The sequence below is a fragment of the Silurus aristotelis genome, assembly GCF_946808225.1.
Source record: "Silurus aristotelis genome assembly, chromosome: 13".
Lineage (NCBI taxonomy): Eukaryota > Metazoa > Chordata > Actinopteri > Siluriformes > Siluridae > Silurus > Silurus aristotelis.
In genome coordinates, this window is record NC_139586.1 from 23,909,660 (window position 1) to 23,932,890 (window position 23,231).

Consider the following 23,231-nt stretch of genomic DNA (forward strand, 5'->3'; position numbering starts at 1 on the left):
CTGTCTTTGCTACAGGCCCTCTCTACAGAGAACTCTTTTCTCTGTTCTTTCTTCTGCTTTCTCTGATCCTCTCTTTTCTCTCCTCTTCTCCCCTCTCGCCTACTTTCTCTTTAGCCACACAAAACACCCCCCCCCAACCCCATCTCATAAATCTATATTATATTCACAATTGAAGAAAAACCTCTCAAATGTTTTATCTGAGAATATACAGTGAGGAAAATAAGTATTTGAACCCCCTGCTATTTTGCAAGTTCTGCCACTTCATGAAGGGGTCACAATGTATGATTTTTAAACTATTTATTTGTATAATACAGCTGCAAATAAGTTTTTGAACACCTGAGAAAGTCAATGTTAATATTTGCTACAGTAGACTTTCTTTGCAATTACAGAGGTCAAACGTTTCCTGTAGTTTTTCACCAGGTTTGCACACACTGCAGGAGGGATTTTGGCCCACTCCTCCACACAGATCTTCTCTAGATCAGTCAGGTTTCTGGCCTGTCGCTGAGAAACACGGAGTTTGAGCTCCCTCCAAAGATTCTCTATTGGGTTTAGGTCTGGAGACTGGCTAGGCCATGCCATAACCTTGATATGCTTCTTACAGAGCCACTCCTTGGTTATCCTGGCTGTGTGCTTCGGGTCATTGTCATGTTGGAAGACCCAGCCTCGACCCATGCTCTAACTGAGGGAAAGAGGTTGTTCCCCAAAATCTCGCAATACATGGCCCCGGTCATCCTCTCCTTAATACAGTGCAGTCGCCCTGTCCCATGTGCAGAAAAACACCCCCAAAGCATGATGCTACCACCCCCATGCTTCACAGTAGGGATGGTGTTCTTGGGATGGTACTCATCATTCTTCTTCCTCCAAACACGTTTAGTGGAATTATGACCCAAAAGTTCTATTTTGGTCTCATCTGGCCACATGACTTTCTCCCATGACTCCTCTGGATCATCCAAATGGTCATTGGCAAACTTAAGACGTGCCTGGACATGTGCTGGTTTAAGCAGGGGAACCTTCCGTGCCATGCATGATTTCAAACCATGACGTCTTAGTGTATTACCAACAGTAACCTTGGAAACGGTGGTCCCAGCTCTTTTCAGGTCATTGACCAGCTCCTCCCGTGTAGTTCTGGGCTGATTTCTTACCTTCCTTAGGATCATTGAGACCCCACGAGGTGAGATCTTGCATGGAGCCCCAGTCCGAGGGAGATTGACAGTCATGTTTAGCTTCTTCCATTTTCTAATGATTGCTCCAACAGTGGATCTTTTTTTCACCATGCTGCTTTTTTTTTTAGATTATGTCTCTCACAGTGGACATGCACCTACGATGACAATTTCAGACCCCTCCATGATTTCTAAGTGGGAGAACTTGCAAAATAGCAGGGTGTTCAAATACTTATTTTCCCCACTGTATATACCATTTAAAGGAAAAAAAATAAGGTCAGTTTGAATTTGATTGCTGCAACAGGCTTTAAAAAAAGTCAGTACAGGGCCATGTTTAACACTGTGTAGCATCATGTCTTCTGTCCTTATACATCTGGGAACCAAGGAGATTGAAGTTTCGGGAGAGGAATGTTGTTCCGTATGTGTCTGAAACAGGATTCTTGCTGCTCCACAGTTCTGGGTGTCCTTCGTTGTATTTTTCGCTTAACGATTGTCGGAAATTATCACTTAGGCCAAACGTTTCCGGCATTAGCTGGAACTTCCAAAATCAATGCTGTAAAGCAATCCTTTCAAAGACTTAAAGAAACGTGGATGAGGAGAGCAAAGTAGAGCTTATTGCAGTAAACCACAATCAACCCGAGAGCATACTTATGACATGACATTATAACCACAATGACTGTAAAAGACTGTAGTACACTCGAGTGCTCATGTTACTTTTCACTCTCCAGTGTTCTGTATTGTTTAAAGACTATAACCACAGTCTTGATATCAGCCAAATGAGGATGGGTTCCCCTTTCGAGTCTGGTTCCTCTTAAGGTTTCTTCCTCATAACATCTAAGGGAGTTTTTCCTTGCCACAGGTCCCTGTGTGAGATGGCTGCTCATCAGGGATAATCACAATAATCACACATCATTCACCTTACCTGTTAATTTCTGTAAAGCTGCTTTGAGACAATGTCTGTTGTGAAAAGCGCTATAGAAATAAACTTGCCATGTCAGAGATGGTCTGAAATCAAATGACAATCCTTCTTTTATACACATTGAGCATCCTTGTTCATCATTAACTTCAGAAACTCCCCAAATCTTGGCCTTCACTAATTACCATTAACTTGCAAATATTCTTTCTTATTGAGGGATTTAGAGGTCTGCCTGGATTTAAAGCTCATTTAATTAGTTAGTTATTTAAGTATTCTACGTAAACACTCAAGTTTATATTAATTCTAAGCATATTATTTATGTTTTGTCAGCCAGGTGCTTTACTGCACAGCATCCTCCAGTGTCACATCTACACTGAAACAGTTTCTGCTTTCTCATATGGCTGCTGACTATTCACTGTTTATGGAGACTTTGGTATCATCCACACCTGCTCCTGATCCACGGATGTGGCCATCATACCGTCTCCTGCATCTCTAGCATGTGACGAATATGACAGAGGACACGGAAGAGGCTGAGGCTGAGGCGGCTATGCAGAATAAAAAAGGGGGACTGAGGCTACTAAGAGGGGGCGCAGAGAGGGCCCACCAAATCTGCTGTGGGTATGGGGATTCATTGTTTAAAATAGGTGCAGCAGCTGCGCATTGTCTTGGCAGGGAAGAATATATATGTAGGACGTCATGGACGACGCGGCTGGAAGCGGGATAAATAAAAATGTAATAAATTTTTTATTTGTATAGTATCCCATATAGAACCTGGGTCGCATCGAATGTCCATTAATTACAGATAAACTATGTTGCGGGGTGCAGCGATGGTGATGAAAAGAAAACTGTACTCCTGAGTCAGTGTAGCAGACTGCTGACATTAACTACAGTCCAAAATCATCCTCAAAGCGCCTGTTCTTACTCCGTAATTTAATGGAACTCCAGGGTATTGATGGGAAACCGTCCCCAGCTGCAAAGAGTGGCCTCTAATAGAATTGAAAACTATCCAGATGCAGGCCAGGACAAAGTGGGAAGATCCGAGGAGGCAAGAGGGGCAGGAACAGTGGTCACTGGAACCTCAGGAGCATGTTTAGAGAGAGAGAGAGAGAAAAAGAAAGAGAAAGAGAAAATAGAAAAGAGGGGTGACAGGAAGAGAAGGATATGGATTACTATGTGTCCTTATTGTTGTATGAAAGTTAAATACACTGTGCAGTTGAGGACTCCGGCAAGACTCGCTATAGTAGCATAATTAAAAGGGAGAACCAGAAGGTAACACAGACATGAAGGATCTCTGGGATAAGAGACGACCCACCACACCACCGTCAACAAACCCGAGTGAACATGTGAGAGTGAGGGGACGACAGCATACAAATATTCCAGTTCTCCAAACACTCTATATCCATGATCCCTCCAGATCGGCTCCTTAACCTAAGAGAAATCTACTGAAAAGACTTGACCAAATAATGTTTTCAGCCTCGACTTGAACACTAAAACAATCTGCCCCCTGCTGTAGTCTTCATTATTTGAGGTACCAACAAATAGCCTGCACCTTTTTATCTAAGTAGGCATGGGGGATCATATTGGTACAGAAGTTCACTCAGATACTGCGGCAGTAGTAGTATTTTATAATTAATGCAAGATTTAATTGGGAGCAGTGTAGACTGGGGTAAAACGGGTGATGTGGTCATATTTTCTAGATCTAGTAAGGACACTTTCTGCTCCATTCTGAACTAACTAAAGCATATTTATGCACTTATTTGAACACCCAGACAGTAAAACATTACAGTAGTCTAATCTAGATGTAAAAAAAAAAAGCATTAACTAGTTTTTCTGCATCCTGTAACATCATATTTCTAATTTTAGCAATATTTCTCAGGTAAAAGAAGGCGATTCTGGTAATATTATTCACATGAGCCTCAAAGGAATGACTAGAGTCCATAATCACACCAAGGTCTTTGACTGCTGTACACACAGACAGAAACACCATCCAGAGATGCTACGTAATCGCAAAGTTTACTTCTAGTTGCATGAAGTCCTAGTAGAAGTACTTCTGTCTTATCAGAGTTAAGCAGCAGGAAGTTATCAAACATCCACTGTCCAATGTCCTTTACACACTCCTCAACATTTTAAAGCTGATCTCTCTCATCTGGCTTTGCTAAAATATACAGCTGTGTATCATTAACATAGCAATGGAAAATGGAAAAATCAAATAAGTGAGCTCCCGTTGGGAGGCTGGCAATAACTAAGAATAATAACAATAGCAATAACAATAAATGGTGAGAATACCAACCACTACCCTGTAATAGGGAACCAATGAAGTAAGCAGAAACTCTATACCGTGCATGTCTTGGCTAGGTCTGTCTCAGGGGTGAGCGAAAAAACCTTGCAACCAATATGAGGAAAATTCCTACCTGGCCTGCGAGTAGATGCATGCAGAGCATCTGGACAGGGACCAGTGCAGTCTACAGACATTTTTTTGAGACCGTCCCCATACATTCAAACAAACAAAGTGATCAGTGACATTTTTTTTAAGAGTATGGGGACGGTCTCAGACAATTATTTTACCTTAGAAAATTAGGAAACTTTGTGGGGTTGCAGATCTTGCTCTTCTACACCTTGCAACAACAAGTCCAGCAATGATTCTTCCTGCAATGATTCTTCCTGTTCATCAGTCTCAAAATCTTGCTCTCCAGTTACTGATTCCAATGTGGTTTCTAGCAAGTCAGTGTCTCTGGATTTATCCAAAACTGTCTGTTTTGCAGCAGTACCTGAAGGTTCTGCAATCTCGCTCTCAGGTGAGGATGTTAAACGCTCTTTAGCTGCCTGTCGTTCCTGACGCTTTTGTGCCTGAATGCGGGTGTGTCTTGCTGGGACTAATGTGGCTGCTGAGTCTGAGTCGCTATCCGAATTGTGTGGCTGTGCTTATGGTGTTTCTTCTTAAGCTTCCCCCTTTGTCTCTTTTGATTCATGTGGCCCTACTGCAGTGGTTGAGATGGTGGCAGTGTTTCTTTTTACCTTTTTACTTTTACTGCTGTGGGGGTTCAATGGGACATTCGTTTGTAGGCTGCTCTCCAGGGGTGGCTTCTGCTGTCTGTAAAAAACAAAGGCCTATGGATTTTTGTTAGGTGTTTAACATAACTTTTAAAATTCACCTTCAAGTCGTTCGAGGGAGGGTCCTTTATACGGCATGAATCTCCCTGTAAGCATTTCGTGGGGTGTTGTGTGTTATGCGGTTAGTTGTGACCGCATCTTCATCAATGCTAGGGGTAAAGCATCTACCCAAATAAAAAATGTGTCTGCAGAGATCTTTCCTACCTTTGCCTTAATTACACCATTTGCTTTTTCTACCGTACCCTGTGAATGGAGATGTTAGACACATCTCAACTTATGTCCAATACATAAGGTTTTGGTAATGCACTTGATGACCTTGTTTACAAAATGTGAACCATTGTTCCATTGTTCTTATTTAATTAAAAGTGAAAGATATGAGACTGGGACGACAAATAGGCTTTTCACATTGCGCCAAATATTAGTACTCTGATCTTTAATTGCCCCACGCATCTTCCAGTTTGTTTGTGCATGTAAGCTGTCTCCTGCAATTCTGCTATGCAAGATAGATCTTGGTCTGGTGGTTCCTCATCTGAACCTAACATTGCCATAGTACACTTCTCAGAGGATCACCTCCTGCTGCCTTCTTAGCTGCTATATCCGCAGCATTGTTTTCTTGAAATACAAAATCTTTCTCCAAATTATGAGCTTGATATTATACTATAGCTATTTTAGCTGGTAATGTCATGTAATTCTGCATGTAGTAATTCTGCAATGTGTGGAACGTTTTTAATTGTTGTTCCATCTGCTCTCTGAAAACTTCTCTGTGCCCATGTTGGGCTGAACATGTGGCAGGCACCATGTGCATAAACCGAATCTGTGTATATTGTGCATGTTTTTCCTCGTACCAACTTGCAGGCTGCGGGCAATGCTTTAATTTCTGCTAGCTATAACTATAGCATAACCCGCTTTATTTTCGTCTATGTCTCGGAAACATGACCCATCTGCAAATAGGATGAGATCTACTTAGGCAAAGGTTGATTTTGCACATTCGCATGTGCTCTTAACAATTTCTCGGTTTCTTCGGGAAAAAATTCCGTGGAGTTCCATCCAACAGGGTCACCATTTTTTCACCAGGATTAACTGTTGCAATGCTCTATGGTCAGTTCTGCAAACAGGTGCAGCTGCATACGCCTACCAAAAAACATCTGTAATCACCATGGGCCATCCAGTCACGTTGTATACCACACACAAACTACATGCATTGCTAACCAGCCAATCCATTGTAATTACCAAATGATGGCGAACAGGATATGGTGTAAATTTGCCAGCGCCTGAACTGACCATAGAGCATTGCAAAACAGTTAATCCTGGTCAAAGGATCCACAGATGTGGCAATCATTCCGTCTCATGCATATCCCTCAAGTTTCCAATGCCTCTACCCAAAAGTTAGTGTGGGTGGGCATGACCAATGGGCCTACGTTACCTGTTTGTGATTAGTACCTTGTGTCATGAGTTGATGCACCAAATGTTTTCAAATGGCAAAAGGTCTAGACAGCAGGTAGGACTTTTTAGCACCTGGACTATGCAGGTATGATATTGTAATAGATGTAGTATGCATTTAGCATTGTCTTGCTCCAATATGCAAGGCCGCCTCTGAAAGACGTTTTCTGGATGGACGCTTTTGTTGCTCCAAAAGCATTTAGCAGATGCCCTTGTCCAGAACGATGTAAAAAAAAAAAAAAAGCTGCTTTTAGTCTCTATCAACGAATAAATCTATACTGGTTCACTAGATAAAAAAAAAAAGAAAGATGAATCAGCCTACAACGCTGTTGTGTCAGGTTCAAGAGCGGGTCTCGAACCCGGGTTGCTAGAGCGTGTAGCCGTCTCTCACGGGGAGGTGTTGGAAACTCCCCATGGTGTTGGAACCACTCGAGATGTGCAATGGCATGGTTATTTAATGAAAAACAATAAGTACAAAAACAAGCTAGAGAAAAGAGAACCAAAAATAGAAAACAGGCAGAGTGGGTTTAACAAAACAAAATAACAAGACTTATACAAATAAGTAATAACAAACCAGGACAAAGAAACTCAGGAAGACAGGAGGTACCAGGAGACTCAGGAAGACAGGAGAATAGGAAAAACAGAAGCCAGGAGACTAGGGTAGACAAGAAGCCAGGAGACCCATGAAGAGAAGAGAATAGGGAACACAGAAGAAGCGAGGAGACTCAGGAAGACAGAGGAACCCAGGAGACTCTGGAAGCCAGGAGAAACCAGAAGGCTCGGGAAGACAGGAGACTAGAGAAAACTTGAGAAAAGCAGCAAACAAAATAGAAAGACACTCACTAACAGAACAACAAACAAACCAACACATATCCAGATTAAAATGCAAATATCAAGACAGACAAATACAAAGACCAATATCAAGACAACTATACCACAACAAAAATAATGGCAAATATAATGCACTAACAAAGACCAAAGCCTATAGCCAATAGACCACACTAACAAGGAGCAGGTGGGAGACATTAAACCAGGGGTCACCAACGTGGTGCCCACAGGGACCACATGAGTAGCCCGTGAGCCTTTTCTAAAAATAGCTGTTTCCTACTTTGTTAAATCATTGTTAACAAATAAATCATTAACATGATCAGTGTCTTCACATAGATAAATATCATTAATTATTAATAATAACATATAATAAAAGGTAAATTGAGCAAATTTGTTATTTCAGATTAAACTGAAAACTGTGTGTATCAAACTGGTAGCCCTTCACATTAATCGGTATCCAAGAAGTAGATCTCAGTTTCAAAAAGGTTGGTGACCCCTGCATTAAACAGTTAGGGGCTAGGGAGTAGGGGCTAAGGGAGTAGGGAACAAGGGCCCAATTGCGGCATCTGGTGGCCAAAGCAAAAACAAGTCAAGTCAAGAAGCTTTTATTGCCATTTTAACCATATATAGCTGATGCAGTACACAGTGAAATGAAACAACGTTCCTCCTGAACCCGGGTGCTACATTAAACAACAATCACAGAAAACCGAAAACACAGGGCGAAGGTGATGATGAGACCCACCATGGTCGTGTCATCTGCGAATTTGATGATGTGATTTGAGCTTTGCATTGCTCCACAGTCGTAAGTCAGCAGAGTGAACAGCAGTGGACTGATCACACAGCCCTGAGGGGCCCCAGTGCTCAGTGTTATGTTGCTGGAGATGTTGTTTCCGATCCGGGCTGACTGAGGTCTCGCAGTCAGGAAGTCCAGGATCCAGTTGCAGAGGGAGGTGTTCAGGCCCAGTTGGCTCAGCTTCTCAATCAGGTGCTGAGGGATGATCGTGTTGAATGCTGAAGAAAAAAAACAAACACTAAGAATGTCCAGACATGTTGACATGTCCCTGACATGTTAAGAGATTTGTTGTTGTTGTTGTAAATAACAAAGAAAACCTGAGAAAGTGTTTGTTTAAGTGTTCCAGGAAGAGGTAGGAAAAATAGTAGCAGGTGCTCTGGACCGATGAGTCAAAATTTGAAATATTTGGCAGTAGCAGGAGTCAAGTTGTTTGCTGAAGTGCTGGAGAGCGGTGCAATAATGAGTGTCTGCAGGCAACAGTGAAGCATCAAGGAGGTTTTTCTGCAAATTTGGGGCTACAATTCTGCAAATGTACTTGTAGATTTGGTCAGGAATAATGGTGTCTGCTACGAAATACAGGCAAATACTTATCCATCATGCAGTGCTATCAGGAAAGCATCTATTTAGAAGTAATAGTTTTGGCCCCCACAGAGCCCTGTTTGAGTATTACATGAAGAGACAGAAGAATTTGAGGCAGCCCACATCAACAGAAAATCTGTGATTAGTTCCCAAGATGTGTGGAACAATCTTCCTACAGATTTGCTTACATTTACATTTATGGCATTTGGCAGACGGCAAAATCGAGAGCAACCTGTTGTCAAACTTCAAGCGGGCATCCATGGGTTTTGCCCTGAGGAGAGGCTTCCATCTAGCCGCTCTGCTATATATAGCTGCTTCTGGAACTTTGTCCCATCTCCACACAGGAGCTAAGTCAGAGTGACCATCGGGTTCTCGGTCACTTCTCTTACTTAGGCTCGTCACACCGATTGCTCGGTTTTCCCGGGCAAACAGCTCTTGGAAGAGTCCTGGTTGTGGCACACTTCCATTTGAGATTTATAGAGGCCACTGTGCTCTTAGGAAGTCTAAGTGCAGCAGAATTTATTTGTTGCCTTCTCCAGATCGGTGTCTAGCAACAATCTTGTCTCTTGGCTCTACAGGCAGTACCTTTGAGCTCGTAGCTTGGTTTTTGCTTGGATATGCATTGTCTGCTCTGAGGCCTCCTATAGAGAGGTGTGTGCCTTTCCTAACCATGTCCAATCAATAAACTTTTTCACAGGTAGACTCTAATCAAGGTGTAGAAACATCTCAGCAACAATCAAAAGAAATGGGAGGCACCTGAGCTCTATTTCAAGTGTCGTTGCAAAGGGTATGAATACGTATGCACTTACTGAAAATTTTAAAAAGTAAAGCGGATCTGAATGCACTGTGTATATAAAGACATATGTATATTTGCTTACTGGTCATATTTAAGGTTCTGGAACACCCACAGGTTAGTTCCAATTCTCACTTACGTGATAGCTGCTATAAACAGTCTTTCTGTCACCAACCTCTGTTTTAATTTTCACTTCTGAAAAAACCCTCTTTCAACCAGGAAGCCACAAAGTATGACCTCCTCTGTCAGAAAATACTTAGCTTTACTTCCGACTGTAACAAAGTGATGACACCAGAGGCTCCCTTTGTAATTGTTCAGTAGTTCGAAATGTTCAAGGTCCTTAACTCTCAACTGCTCAGTTGTAAGAATGATGTAATTGTAAGTTGCTCTGGATATGGGCGTCTCCTAGATGTAAAAGCTGTTATTAAAAATCAGAATTTAGATCAGACCAGTCCGAATGTAACAGCACATTTGTCTACATTGGTTACAACAATCAGGCATAACATTATAGCCAGTAAAGTGAATAACACTGATTATCTCTTTATCGTGGCACCTGTTAGTGGGGGAGGGATATATTAGGCAGCAAGTGAACATTTTGTGCTCAAAGTTAATGTTAGAAGCAGAAAAAATGGGCAAACACAAAGATTTGAGAGAGTTTGACATGGGCCAAATTGTGATGCATCACCAAAACTGCAGTTCTTGTGGGATGTTCCTGTTCTGCAGTGGTCAGTATCTATCAAAAGTGCTCCAAGGAAGGAACAGTGGTGAATCAGTGACAGGGTCATGACCAGCTATGGCTTATTAATGCATGTGGGGAGCAAAGGCTGGCCCATGTGGTCCGATCCAAAAGACTGACACAATATTAGGCAGGTGGTCATTTGTATGCCTGATCAATGGCCATAAAGTATGCCTGATCGGTGGTCATAAAGTTATGCCTTATTGGTCTATAATTAATTATTATTGAGCATTGGGGCATTTTTTAGAGAATAGAGCATTTTATTGGATGCATAAAGCGAGTATAACCTCATGTGGTATTTCTTAAGATTAATGATAACATTGATGCCCATAATAATGACACACGGGTATAAAAAGATATGAACCACCAATTTTAGTAACTCTTTATAAAAGCAGTTTTAAGAAAGTGTTATTGTAGTTAGAATGCAGTGTAGGCTGGTGGTTGTGCAGCTAGATAGAAATGGAAAGCTTGTGCAAAGCCGCTTACTTCCTTTCTACCCAGCAGCAACTGTATAGTACAGACTTACAGTTGATGTCAGATCATTTCAGCATTCACTTCTCACTTGTCTGAGGAAGCACAAAAACACACTGACACACACACATACACACACACACACACACACACACACACACACACACACACACACACACACACACACACAATCTACAGCTGAGAAGAAAAACCACTCCAATGAAGCTCCTTTTTAACACAACCCGTGCCTGTCAGCAACTTTTTGGCACTTTGCCACTTCCGAAGAATTTAAAATGTGTGTGTGTGTGTGTGTGTGTGTGTGTGTGTGTGTGTGTGTATTCTGAAATAATTTAGGGAGGAGTTTCTCTGCTTTTTCCCCCATACAAAGAAGGAAGTCAATGAGTGATACATCGTTCATTCTTCAGTGTGCATAACTGGCAGACGTATTTCTTTGCACCTGCTGAGGGACTATTTTTTATTCTTACTTCAGACTTTATTTTCCAGATCTTTCAACTTTTTCCCCTTGAACTTACATAAAAGAGGTAAGTATTACTTTTTGCTTTATTATGAGCTCTGTACATGTCAATCACAATTAAAATGGGATGTTGGTATAGACATTTAGAGAGGAACTGCATGTCCAGTATGCACAAAATACACCATGCATGCTCTTTATTAAGCTGTTGTGTGGGAAATGTTAAATTTGTCAAGTCATAAATCACTTAAATCTTACCGTGAAATTCATGAACCTTTATAGTGACTTAACCAATACAGATATTTATTGCTATGCAGCATCTCGGACTCACCCATGCATAACATCTGTATTATTATAGTTTGATTGAAATTGCAACTGAAATCCAAACAGGTTTCACTTCATATAGAATAGCTTTTATTTGTCACATATAAATTACAGCAGAGTCAAATTAATTTCTTTGCATATACCAGATGGTTCAGAACCTGGTATCAGAGTACAGGGTCAGCCATGATACATTACGCCTGGAACACAGAGGGTTAAGGGCCTTGTTTAGGGGCCCAAGAGTGTCAGCTTGGTGATACCAGGGCTTGAACCTTCAATTTTGGGTTGACAGTTTAGGAAAAAATCCCAAATAGGTGGAAAAGTCAGGTGTCCCAATACTTTTGTCTATATAAGCATTAGATTTGAATATTTTGTGACTTATGTACACTATGCAATAAAAGGGATTATGTTACATGCCATTTCTATTAGCTTATCATTTCTATAGTAACTGCTTATCCACAAGAAAGAGTAAATGCACACAGATAAATGAATTCAAATCAAACTTTGTTGGACAAATACATTTTCTGTAATGAATGGACATTCGGTGCCCCCCAGATGAGGATGGGTTTCCTTGTGAGTAAAGGTTTCTTCCTTATACATCTCGGGGAGTTTTTTCTTGCCAGTTCCCACTAACTTGCTCATTAGGGACAAACTTATAAGGAACAAACTTATAGGCACTAAACTTATACAGTCCTTGGTTCTTAGACGTTCCACCAACATAAAATGTACATACAGTATATACTGAGAAAAAACAATGAGTGAAAATCTTTTTAATTGTCTGTTAAATACGCTGGTGTAAGTGGAATAAAAGATAACGTGCTGTTATTGGCAACAATGTAGTGATTATTTTGTACTACCACACAGTTAACTGATTAACACTTCCTAAAGTGTTCTGTTCTTTGTTCTTTGATTAGCTGTAAATACTTCACTTTTCTTGTCAAGCAGAAATAGTTAAAGTGATCAGAGTGAGTTTAGGGGATTGACAGTGTTGTGAATGAACACACATTTAGCTTTAGCTTTGTTATTGTTTTTTTTTTTGTTTGTTTGTTTGCCCGCAGCTCCTTCTACTTGTTTTTTTTTCAAAAGATCTCGTTCTCAATTTTGAATTTCTCTTTCGGTTTCTTTTCTTCTCGATCAGTATCGTGTCTGTCTCCTTATTGTGTGACTCGTGATTGACTGATAAAGACTTGTTATTTTATAGTTTACATAATATCATGTCTTGGGATGGTTTATCCTCCTTATCTTGTACATACAATTAGCAAGAAGTCCTGTGTTTGTTAGTAAAAAAGTCACATATAATGACACTTAATGCTAGAACACACTGAGGTTGTACTTTTTCTTTAATATTTTATTTCCAGGTGATCACACAGAGGTACTTTGTATAATTATCCATACATTATATGAACAGAAATCTGTGGACACCTGATAATAAGATTAGTATGTGCTTTCTGAACATCCCTTTGAATGTTTAGTCTTCATTTGATCTTATAATAACCACCACTCTTTTGGAAAGATGTTCCACTAGATTTTGGAGGGTGCTTGTGGATATTTGTGCTCATTCACCCACAAGGGTGAGGGGGCCTGGGGAATAGATAGCACCCCAACACATCACACATATTAAATAGGGTTGAGGTTAGGGCTCCATAGCAAGCCGCTCAAGATCTTCCACCTTAACCCATATAAAGCATATCTTCATGAAGCTGGCTTTGTGCACAAGAGCAATATCATGCTGGAACAGGTTTAGGTTTCCAAGTTCAAGTGAAGATAAGATCCTATCCTGTAAAACAGTGGTCCCCAAACCCTGGGCAATTGGGCAGTTGGTACCGGGCCACACAGGGAGAATACATAACTTACATTATTTCTGTTTTATTTATTATCTGATTCTAAATTATGTTTTATTTTGGAAAGCTACCGGATTCTCTCTGCCAAATCTTTTTTTGACTCACTCTTGATCCATGTCAAGATGCTTGTCTTGATCACATGTCATACCTCCATCCCGCTCCCTTCTTAAAGGGGCTGCTCCGGTCGGAAAAACCTAATACATTACCGCTAAATTAAAACCTCCAAGCTATCAAAATTAACGAAAAATAACACAGTGGATTCACGTTTATTATTATATTTAGAAACTATCAGTTTTTATGCTGGTTGTATCATTTTATTTTGTTGTATGTATCCACCACTCCTTAAAGACCGTCCGTGAAAATATTGTCTGACATTAAACCGGTCCGTGGCACAAAAAAGGTTGGGGAAACGCTGCTGTAAAAGGCATCATACACATTTGTGTGCCTCCAACTTTGTGGTAACTGTTGGGGGATGATCCACATGTGACTGAAAAAGTCTGGTGTCCCAATACTTTGTTGCATAGTGTATATTTACTCATAACACACTGCATGTTGTTTTAGTTGCAGACACCATATCTCAAGGTTTTACTCTAATACAGTGTTGTGTAGGCAGGAGTGAAAAAGTTTTTATTTCATTTTTTTGAACAATTTGTTCTTGTACAAGTTCTTGAAATAAATACTTTGTACTTTCAGTCAATTAAGAGGAAATAACACTTCTTACTCTTCAAAGTTTTATTTAGACCGTCATAATGCTCATTACCCTATAATCCTATGAGATGTTACTTCATTTTGTTTGGGTTTTTTGGGAGCATTTTTTTCTTAGTTACAGAGTCATACAGAATGAAGCACTCGCTTCTGCTTCTTCACAATGAGCTAGTTTAATTAGCATGTTAATTTGGGTTTTGTTTTCGTTGCCAATGTGCACATGACCTTCATTGCAAATTGGTTTATCATTGGTTAACTATTAACTTACCCATGACTGGGCACTTAGGATTATGTTGTAATTACAAAAAATACTTTTACATTTAATTTACTTATGATTCAAGTCAAGTTTTGCCTCTATGTTGCTATGGGACTTTGACACATTACCCAAACTTTTACATCGTACAGATTGTCTGTAATTAATTCACCCCTAAACAACTGGCTTGAGAAAACAGCTAGTTGGCGAATTAGCTGGTTACTAGATTTATGATATTTAGTAGCTATTAGCTATTACCTACTAATATAGTAGATAGTACAAGCTACAAACAGTTAGCTAGTGTATAATTCAAAGTTTCACAATTCTCCTATTAAAGCCATTTTTCTCAATGATGCAGTATTGCTACGTTTCCTTGACGGCTGTTAGGGTTAGTATGAATTCTCCTCTCGACTGCTAGTGTTTATTAGTAGTGTGTTGCTGGAGTTTTCCTCTCCTGACTCCGTCCTGGCCAGTACGAAGGTGTCAAGGCTGTGAGATATGAGCTGGCTTTGGGTTCAAAGAAACAAGTGACGAGTCACACACTTCAGTCCAAATCTGTTTTCTCTGAATTTATCCTGTCCTCATTCTGTCAGAAGGAGACTCTCTTCTTCCGCTCCATGTCCTCCTCGGCACTTCAGCCTCCAAAATGCATCATTCTTCTCCATCTACACCCCCATCTCTGTCTGTTTTTCTCTATGTCTGTCTGTCTGTCTGTTCATCTCTCTTCTTTCCCCTTTATCTGTCTCTCTCACTGTATTGACTATCTGACTTTCTTTCTTTCTTTCTTTCTTTCTTTCTTTCTTTCTTTCTTTCTTTCTTTCTTTCTTTCTTTCTCTCTTCCTGTTTTATTTATTATTTTATTTATTCTCTCTCTCTATCACATTCTCTCTTGCTTCTTTTTCTCTGTCTCTTCTTCCCTCCCTCTCTCTTTCTCTCTCTCTCTCTCTCTCTCTCTCTCTCTCTCTCTCTCTCTCTCTCTCTCTCTCTCTCTCTCTCCTTCCCTTTGGATCAGATGATTTGCTAAGCTCCAGTTGGTTCTCAACTCTGCTGCATATCAGGGTTCTCTTTTTTTTCTCACTCTACTGCTTGAATGTGTTCTCGATGGCTGATTCTCTCCTCAACCACTCCTGGCCTTCCTTCTCCAAGTTCTGGATGAAACGATGGTCTTTCAAAAGAGGTAGAAACTCTTTATTCTTGATACTTTGCTGAGGATTTGGATTTTTATTTTATACGATGTTAAAAAAATAAAATAGTTTAAAACAAGTTATTAATAATAAAATACAACAGAAATGTATTTATAATACATAATAATACTGACTCAGCTGTCAGCATTCATAAAATACAGATCTTGACCAGTGCTAGAGAAAAATAATATTTGTACACATTTTTCTGCAAATGTCATTTCATTCGTATCTTCAGAGTGCTGCTTTCTAATGAAGCTTCACAAAAGATTATAGAAGATATTCTTACATTTAAAATAATCTAAATAGATTGCAACCAACCCACATGTGGTGTATTTAAAATACTTTTTAAAGCTCAGAGGATCTCACGCTGTGTATAGATGTCTGGTTCTAGGAACGTTATATGATGTTTATGTACTATATTTGTCTTCCAAGCGGCCATTTAATGCACAAATGTGGTTTTAACCATCAATACACTTCTCATGACTCACACATTGCCACAGCGTGTGTTAAAACAGCTGCAGGTCGATGTGACAGCCATGTGCCTACAGACATCTCATGATACAAGTAATAAATAGTGAAAGAAGAAGTGGTCACCCCCATTTTATTTAATCCCACCTTTGGTCATGTTGTATTGAGAATCACGTCTGCAGACTGACGGTTGGAAGCCCCCGGGTTGTGCGGAATTAACATTAAAGTAATGGCAGGAGTTAAATCCAAAACCCAAGTTAAATCCAAAGAACAATTCTAATATTGTAGAATATTAAACTTAGTAATGTAAGAACTGCAAGATTAGGGAAGTCGAGAATAATTTTTTAACAGCAAACATTTATCTAGAGTGAAAAGTCTGTGAGATTAAAGGTGAAATCACTGACTTTATATCAGACACTTAATTAGACATCAACAGTGTTTGTTTTTTTATTTTGTAAAATAATGGTCTTACTATGTCATTTCTGATCAATTTACCCAGATATTTATGGGACATAATCAAGACTATAAATCAGGTTAGGGGTTAGAAGTTAGGGCTAGATCTTAGGGTTGGTTTACGGGTTAAGGTTAGGGAATAATTAGGCTAAGAGTTAGTGTTAGAGGTTAAGGGTATGGGTAGGTTTGGGGTTAAGTTTAGGGCTGGGGTTGGGTTTAGGTTGGGTTTGGGGTTAGAGTTGGTCTTAGGTGTGGGGTTAAGATGTAGGGTAAGGGGTTAAGGTTAATGTTAGGGCTAGGGTTTGGGGTTAGGGTGTAGGGTTAGGACATTGGGCCAGGTTTAGGGGTTAAAGTGAATGTTAGGGCTAGATTTGGGTCTAGGGTTGGAGTTAGGTATAGGGTTTAGGTTGGGGTGTGGTGTTGGGGCTAGGGTTAGGGATTAGGTTTGGGAGTTAATTTGGGATGCAGGGTTAAGGTGTAGAGTTAGGGGTTATAGTTATGGTTAGGGATTAGGTTTTGGATTTAGGGGGTAGGATTAGGGTTTAGGGTTAGGCATTAAAGTTGGGAGTTAGGGGTTAGGGTGTAGAGTTAGGGGTTAGAGTTAGGGTTTGGGAATAAGGTTTGGAGTTAGGGGTTAAGCTCAGGGTGTAAGGTTAGTATTTATGTCTCATTTAAAGATTAGTAAAAAAGTGTTTTATTATTTACTGAATCTTGTTAATGCTCGCTAATGCAGTAAATTATGATCATTAAGGGACTTCCTATGACTCCCCATGACAGACACACACATACATACCACTACCACAAAGTTCTTCCCAATTCGATATGATAATTGTATACATGTAAACATGCTATTCCATTTGAGCCACTAAAACACCAACCCTCCTTTCTCTCTGGCTTTAACATATGGTGTGAGGAGTCGACCCATAAAAGGCTCGCGGTGCATGAATGGTAGCGTTGAGGTTTACATACTGCACGTTTGATGTAGATGTAGACCAACCCGGTGTCAGGAGCCAGAGGGAATTTTGAGGGGGGTGGTTATGGGGGGTCTGGCTTGTATCATTTTATATGTTATGATCATTAGCACAGGGATACAGAGAGAGAAAGAGAGAGAGAGAGAGAAAGGAAGTGCCTTTGTTCAAAGATTTATCTTATTCATATCTGATCTGTTAATAAACACCACTCAGAACGAACTGATGGGCATCAAGGTCATGATACAGCTTTCTAAATATGGAAGAATTTATAGCGGGTTAACAGGAGGGAAAACAATGTACAATAACAATAAGATAAATAAGATAAAAATGTTAAGAAAATTACACAAGAATCAAGATAAATTGATGTTTTGCTGTATGGACACTTAACCATGATATGTGGTTCTTCCCCAAACTGTTGCTACAAATTGAAAGCATGTAATTGTACAGAATGATGTTATATGCTGTTGCATTACAGTTTCACTTCACTGGAATTTAGGGGTTGAAATATTCCAGCATGATGATGACCCTGTGCACAAAGCACGCTTTATTAACAGATGGTTTGTCTATGTAGAAATTCAATTCAATTACATTTTTTTTTGCAAAGTGCTTTTAACACTGGACATTGTTTTAAAGCAGTTTTACAAAGACAAAGCAGGTATAAAGATGGACTTAGATTGACTATACTGAAAGGACTCTGGTGTCCTGAACAGATCTCTGCTCTCAACCCCACTGAACACCTTTCAGTGGGATTGTTGTATTGCTGAATGATCACCACTGCCTATAGTCACACTTCAAAAAACTTTCCAGAAGGCTTTAATAATGATCAGATATCCATATGCCCTATAGTGAATACAGATACAATGGATGAATGAACAGATCGATGGATAGATAATATAGATGTGATGGATGGATGGATGGATGGATGGATGGATGGATGGATGGATGGTTAGATTTAAAGCTGTAGTGATATGGATAGATTAATCACTATATACATGTAATGATGATTGAATAAAGAGATATATGGATGGATGGATGGATGGATGGATGGATGGATGGATGGATGGATGGATGGATGGATGGATGGATGTAAAAATAAACAGATTTGATTTTTTAGCAGGAATGGACAGATATATCTGTCTGTCTGTTTGTGATGAGATGAACGGATGAATAATATGGATGAGTGATGGATGAAAATTATAATAATAATAACAAAAATAATAATAATCATCATCATCATCGTCATCATAATAATATAATAATAATAATACATTTTATTTAAAGGTGTCTTTTAAAACACTCAAGGACACCATACAGCAGCAGTGAAATCATTAAATCGAACAGCACCAAACTGCTATTTAATTGTTAAAATAATCAGAAAAGGCTAATCTGAACAGATGAGTTTTGAGGCATGATTTAAAAGTGGTCAGACATTTACAATCTCCTATTGATAGTGGAAGAAAATTCCAGAGATGAGGAGCTGCCCAGCTAAATGCCCAAAACACCACAGTGGCTCAACGAAAAGAAGGTACAGTGAGGGAAACGGATGAGGAATATCTGAGAGTCAGTGTAGATGATTAAGAACAGGGGAGATATATTCGATGTAGGAGGTTCTGGTAATTATAATTGCAGCTGAGTTCTGGACGAATTAAAGTTTATAAAGAAGTTTGTGAGGTAACCTAAACAGAAAAGAGTTACAATAATCAATGCGTGAGGTAACAAGAGCATGTACAAGAACATCTATGGAATTGGATGTGAGGATCGGACGAAGGCAGTTGATGTTCCAAAAATGAAAGTACGCAGACAATGTACTATCAAGGACAACACCCAGACTCTTAACCTGACGCAATGAGGAGATTATAGATTAGATTAGATTAGATTAGACTAGATTAGATTATAGATTACATATCTATCAATATAAAGTGAAAAACTATTATATTTTGACAAACTGGACTTGGTGCCAACCAGAAGAACCTCTGTTTTGTCAATATTTATTTTGAGACAATTGCACGAGAACCAAGATTTAATCTCTTCTAAACAATTCAAAAGAGATGAGGAAAGAAGGGTACAATTTGGCTTGTAGGACAAATAGAGCTGGGTGTCATCCACGTAGCAATGAAAATTAATGCCATAGTTTCAAAAAATATTACCAAGAGGTAGTAAGTAAATGATAAGTAAAAGAGGGCCAAAACAGAGCCTTGAGGAACACCAGCGTTAACATATGAGGAGTATGATCTGAACTTTTTAAGTTAGACAAATTGAGTGTGCCCGGAGAGATAGAATCTGAACCAGGTAAGAGGGACACCAGTAATACCTATAGAGTACCTATAGGTGCAGTAATCTATCTAAAAAAACCTGATGGAAAATTGTATCAAAGGCCTTAGATCTAGTAAGATATGTATAGTTAAGAGTGGATAAACCATTACCTATTCATAATAGTACATTGCAAATGAACAGAATGTACAGTCTGATCCAGTGACTGGTCTTGAAACAGACGAAGTGGTGTTTATGATTTGGTGCGAATGGAGGAAGAGGATTTATACAGTCTGACTGTACATGGTGTGTATAAAAATGTGCTCTGTGATTGCTCAGTGTGTAGAGAAAAACACCTGTCAGGTCCCTAACGACACCAATGACCTTTTAGTCATTTCTTGAGCTAAATCGCATATTTAACATTCATAGAACTTGCTAACAATAGCGCTATACTCTATTTACTAGTGTACATATCACAGGTTGGGGAAGGTGTGCTAACTCTATGTGGCTAATTCACCTGGATCCTGGGATAATATATAATATTGTACTCCACAGCACTGTTGAATTCAGGATTCTGACTGTGCTAAAAGTTCAAATTCATTTTCTATTTCTAGAGAAACAGCTGGTGCGAGTATTTCCACGTAACCGTTGATGTGGTAAAGTTATCTGTAGGGGACATTTATTTGACATTTATAGAAGCAGCTTATTAGCATATTAGCATATTAAAACCAATGCATTCATATAAACCTGTGATTCGTGGATGCAGTATTAAAACCTTCTAACCAATCAGAATCCAGAATTTGAGTGTACTGTTTTCTATAAAATAGTCATCAGTGGTTTTTGTATGTTGCACAAGGTTAGGGTGGCCAGCTGAGCTGTAAAAAAAAAAATTTCCGCTAACAAACACACAAAGTAAACAGGAGCTTCTGCGCTACAATGGCTTGAGGAGGCAATGTTTACATTCTGCAGCTGCACTTCCACTTCCTGTTAATTAATGTGTTACGTTAATTGACTGTTTGAATATGGAATATACGCAGAGATAAGTCGTGGATAAAGATAGTTTAAACATGCTTTTATAGTTTACACAGCAGGCTGCTGTTGTTTATCGCCTACCAGGATAGCAGTGTTACTGTATATACAGTCATGTCCAAAAAATCCTGTGGGTTTATAATTAGAGACAAAAACAGTCCTGGGCCTTCAGCAGCAACTAATGGATGACTGGATATCAGTAAGAAATATCTGGATATCTGAAGTCTTGTAACAAATATTTTTGTATATTATGTATTTGAAATTATTATATTTGATATTTTATTATTCTAATTATATTAACAATGTATGTAATTTCTGTGTAAAAGAGTTGTGCATTATTTATTTCAAAAAAATAATAAACTAAATTAAAAAAAGCTATCAGTACCAGCTGATAATCAGGTTATCAGTGTTAGAAGAGAATACTTAAGTAGGTAAAAAAAAATAAAAATAAACGTATAAACACACCCCATCACTCATACTGCAGATGCATTACGTTTTCCAGTTGTCTTTCCACCTTTTCATTCGTCTGACCTTCTTTCTACTGCAACATGACAAAAATTTGTGCTAGATTGTTTGTCTGGAATTGTCCAAAAACGAATTGATGAATGAAATGAATTGATTACGTTTTGGAGATGATTTGAATAGCTTCAAGGTCACAGCAAGGTCAAATTCTGAAATACTCTTTTCTCCTGTTTGTCATACAAAGATGTTCCCTATGCATGCATGTTAAGGACCTGAATGCTTGCTCCATTTATTTATATGCAACAAACTAGAAAAAGGCAAAACACAAGAATTGTAAACTGAATGACTTACAGAAAGTTCTGTGTACAAATTAGTTCAAATTTAAAAATTTTGGCTCTAACAGAAGAACTTATTAACTGTAGGACAGAGAACATGAAAGATGATGTTTGCATACTGCCTTAGAGCCAAGAAGCTTAATGGTTTGGGGTTGTTTTGGAGCGGAAAAAGTTGGAGACCAACATGGCTACCATTCTATACTTCAACACCATGCAATTTCTCAAACTTTCTTCATCAGTAGACTGGAGTGTTATCTATCATGAAATGGCCTGCTCAGTCACTGCACCTAAATCCTATTGAACTGCTCTGGGATGAAATGGATCACAAGGCCAGAAAGAAATCTTCAACAAGTGAAGATCACCTTTTACAAGTTTTACAAGAGGCATGGAAAAGTAGTTCAGATGTTCAGATACTAAAAGTGTATAAAGCTGATTTTTCAATGAAAATAAAGTGGAACATCTTCACATTTGTATATTTGCATGGTCAGATTGAAAATGATTGGTTATTGACAAAAGGGACATACATATGTCTCTCAAAAATTGATTAATTGATTGTGTCTCTAAACCTTTGACATGCCATATATTCTGGGGATTAAAAATGTCTTTCTCCATTTCCTTTCCTAATCTCCTCCAGCTGGAAGGTGCACCAAAGACATTAACAGCCAAATAGTTAACAGTCCTAACATTTCTTTCCAAAGACAGGAACAAGATAAATCCAGGGTTTGTTTGTAAGAAATCCTTATAAGAAGTTGAACTTCATCTGCACATTTGTTCACACAGCAATTGATTGGTTAACGGTTGATTTTTTCCCTGTCATGACTCTGTATTTTTTATTTAAAATGAACACATAAATTTGTGAGTTCACCACGTCTCTGTGTGTTCTCTCGCCTGGGGCTTTCAGTCATTTAATAAATCTGTTCTGGACTAATATCAAGAATCAGGACTGTTGATTGAGTCTGAACAACACAAAAATCATGTTTGACCAAAATAGTATCAATATTTGATAAATGGCAACATAAAAGCAGTTGTTGCTAATGCACATGGCCTTTTGTACTCAAATGATTAAAATCTGATTTCTGTAGTTAGTTGATGATTTGCCATTTGTACTATTTATCTGTTAATTTCTTAATCTGATTAGTCAATTAACAGATGAATGCGCATGTGCTAAATTTTATTTGGTGGATTGATTGATTGATTGATTGATTGATTGGTTGGTTGGATGGATGGATGGATGGATGGATGGATGGATGGATGGATTTACAGATAGAAGGATGGACAGATTGGATCTTTTGATAGATGAAAGGATGGGGGATGGACAGACTGAAAGATGGATTGATTTATAGATGAAATGATAGATAGATAGATAGATAGATAGATAGATAGATAGATAGATAGATAGATAGATAGATAGATAGATAGATAGATAGATAGATAGATAGATAGATAGATAGATAGATAGATAGATAGAAAGATTAATAGGCTAATTGATATAAGAGAAATGAGTGAATGGATGGATTGTTTTTTTTGGTGGCCAGTTACCAATTAATTACTTGATTTTAAATTGATAGAATTATTAATCATATATATATATATATATATATATATATATATATATATATATATATAATATTAATAATTTGTCTTTATTATAAACACAAGT

The 23,231-nt window shown here is 38.8% G+C and overlaps 1 protein-coding gene across 4 annotated transcripts in view; it reads left to right on the forward strand.

Moving 5' to 3' along the window:
- The first annotated feature begins 10,996 nt into the window (after positions 1-10,996).
- Positions 10,997-23,231, forward strand: part of arhgef18b (rho/rac guanine nucleotide exchange factor (GEF) 18b) — a 73,012-nt gene continuing 60,777 nt past the window's right edge. The window contains exon 1 of one of the 4 annotated variants that reach the window (XM_083558999.1): positions 10,997-11,369. Coding sequence is in view for 2 of the 4 variants with exons in the window: in XM_083558996.1 (XP_083415122.1) it covers positions 15,521-15,596 (76 nt within the window). In the remaining 2 variants the exon portion in view is untranslated. Of the gene's footprint in view, positions 11,370-15,435; positions 15,597-23,231 lie in introns of those variants that run through there. The other 3 variants (XM_083558998.1, XM_083558996.1, XM_083558997.1) reach the window with 3 other exon arrangements.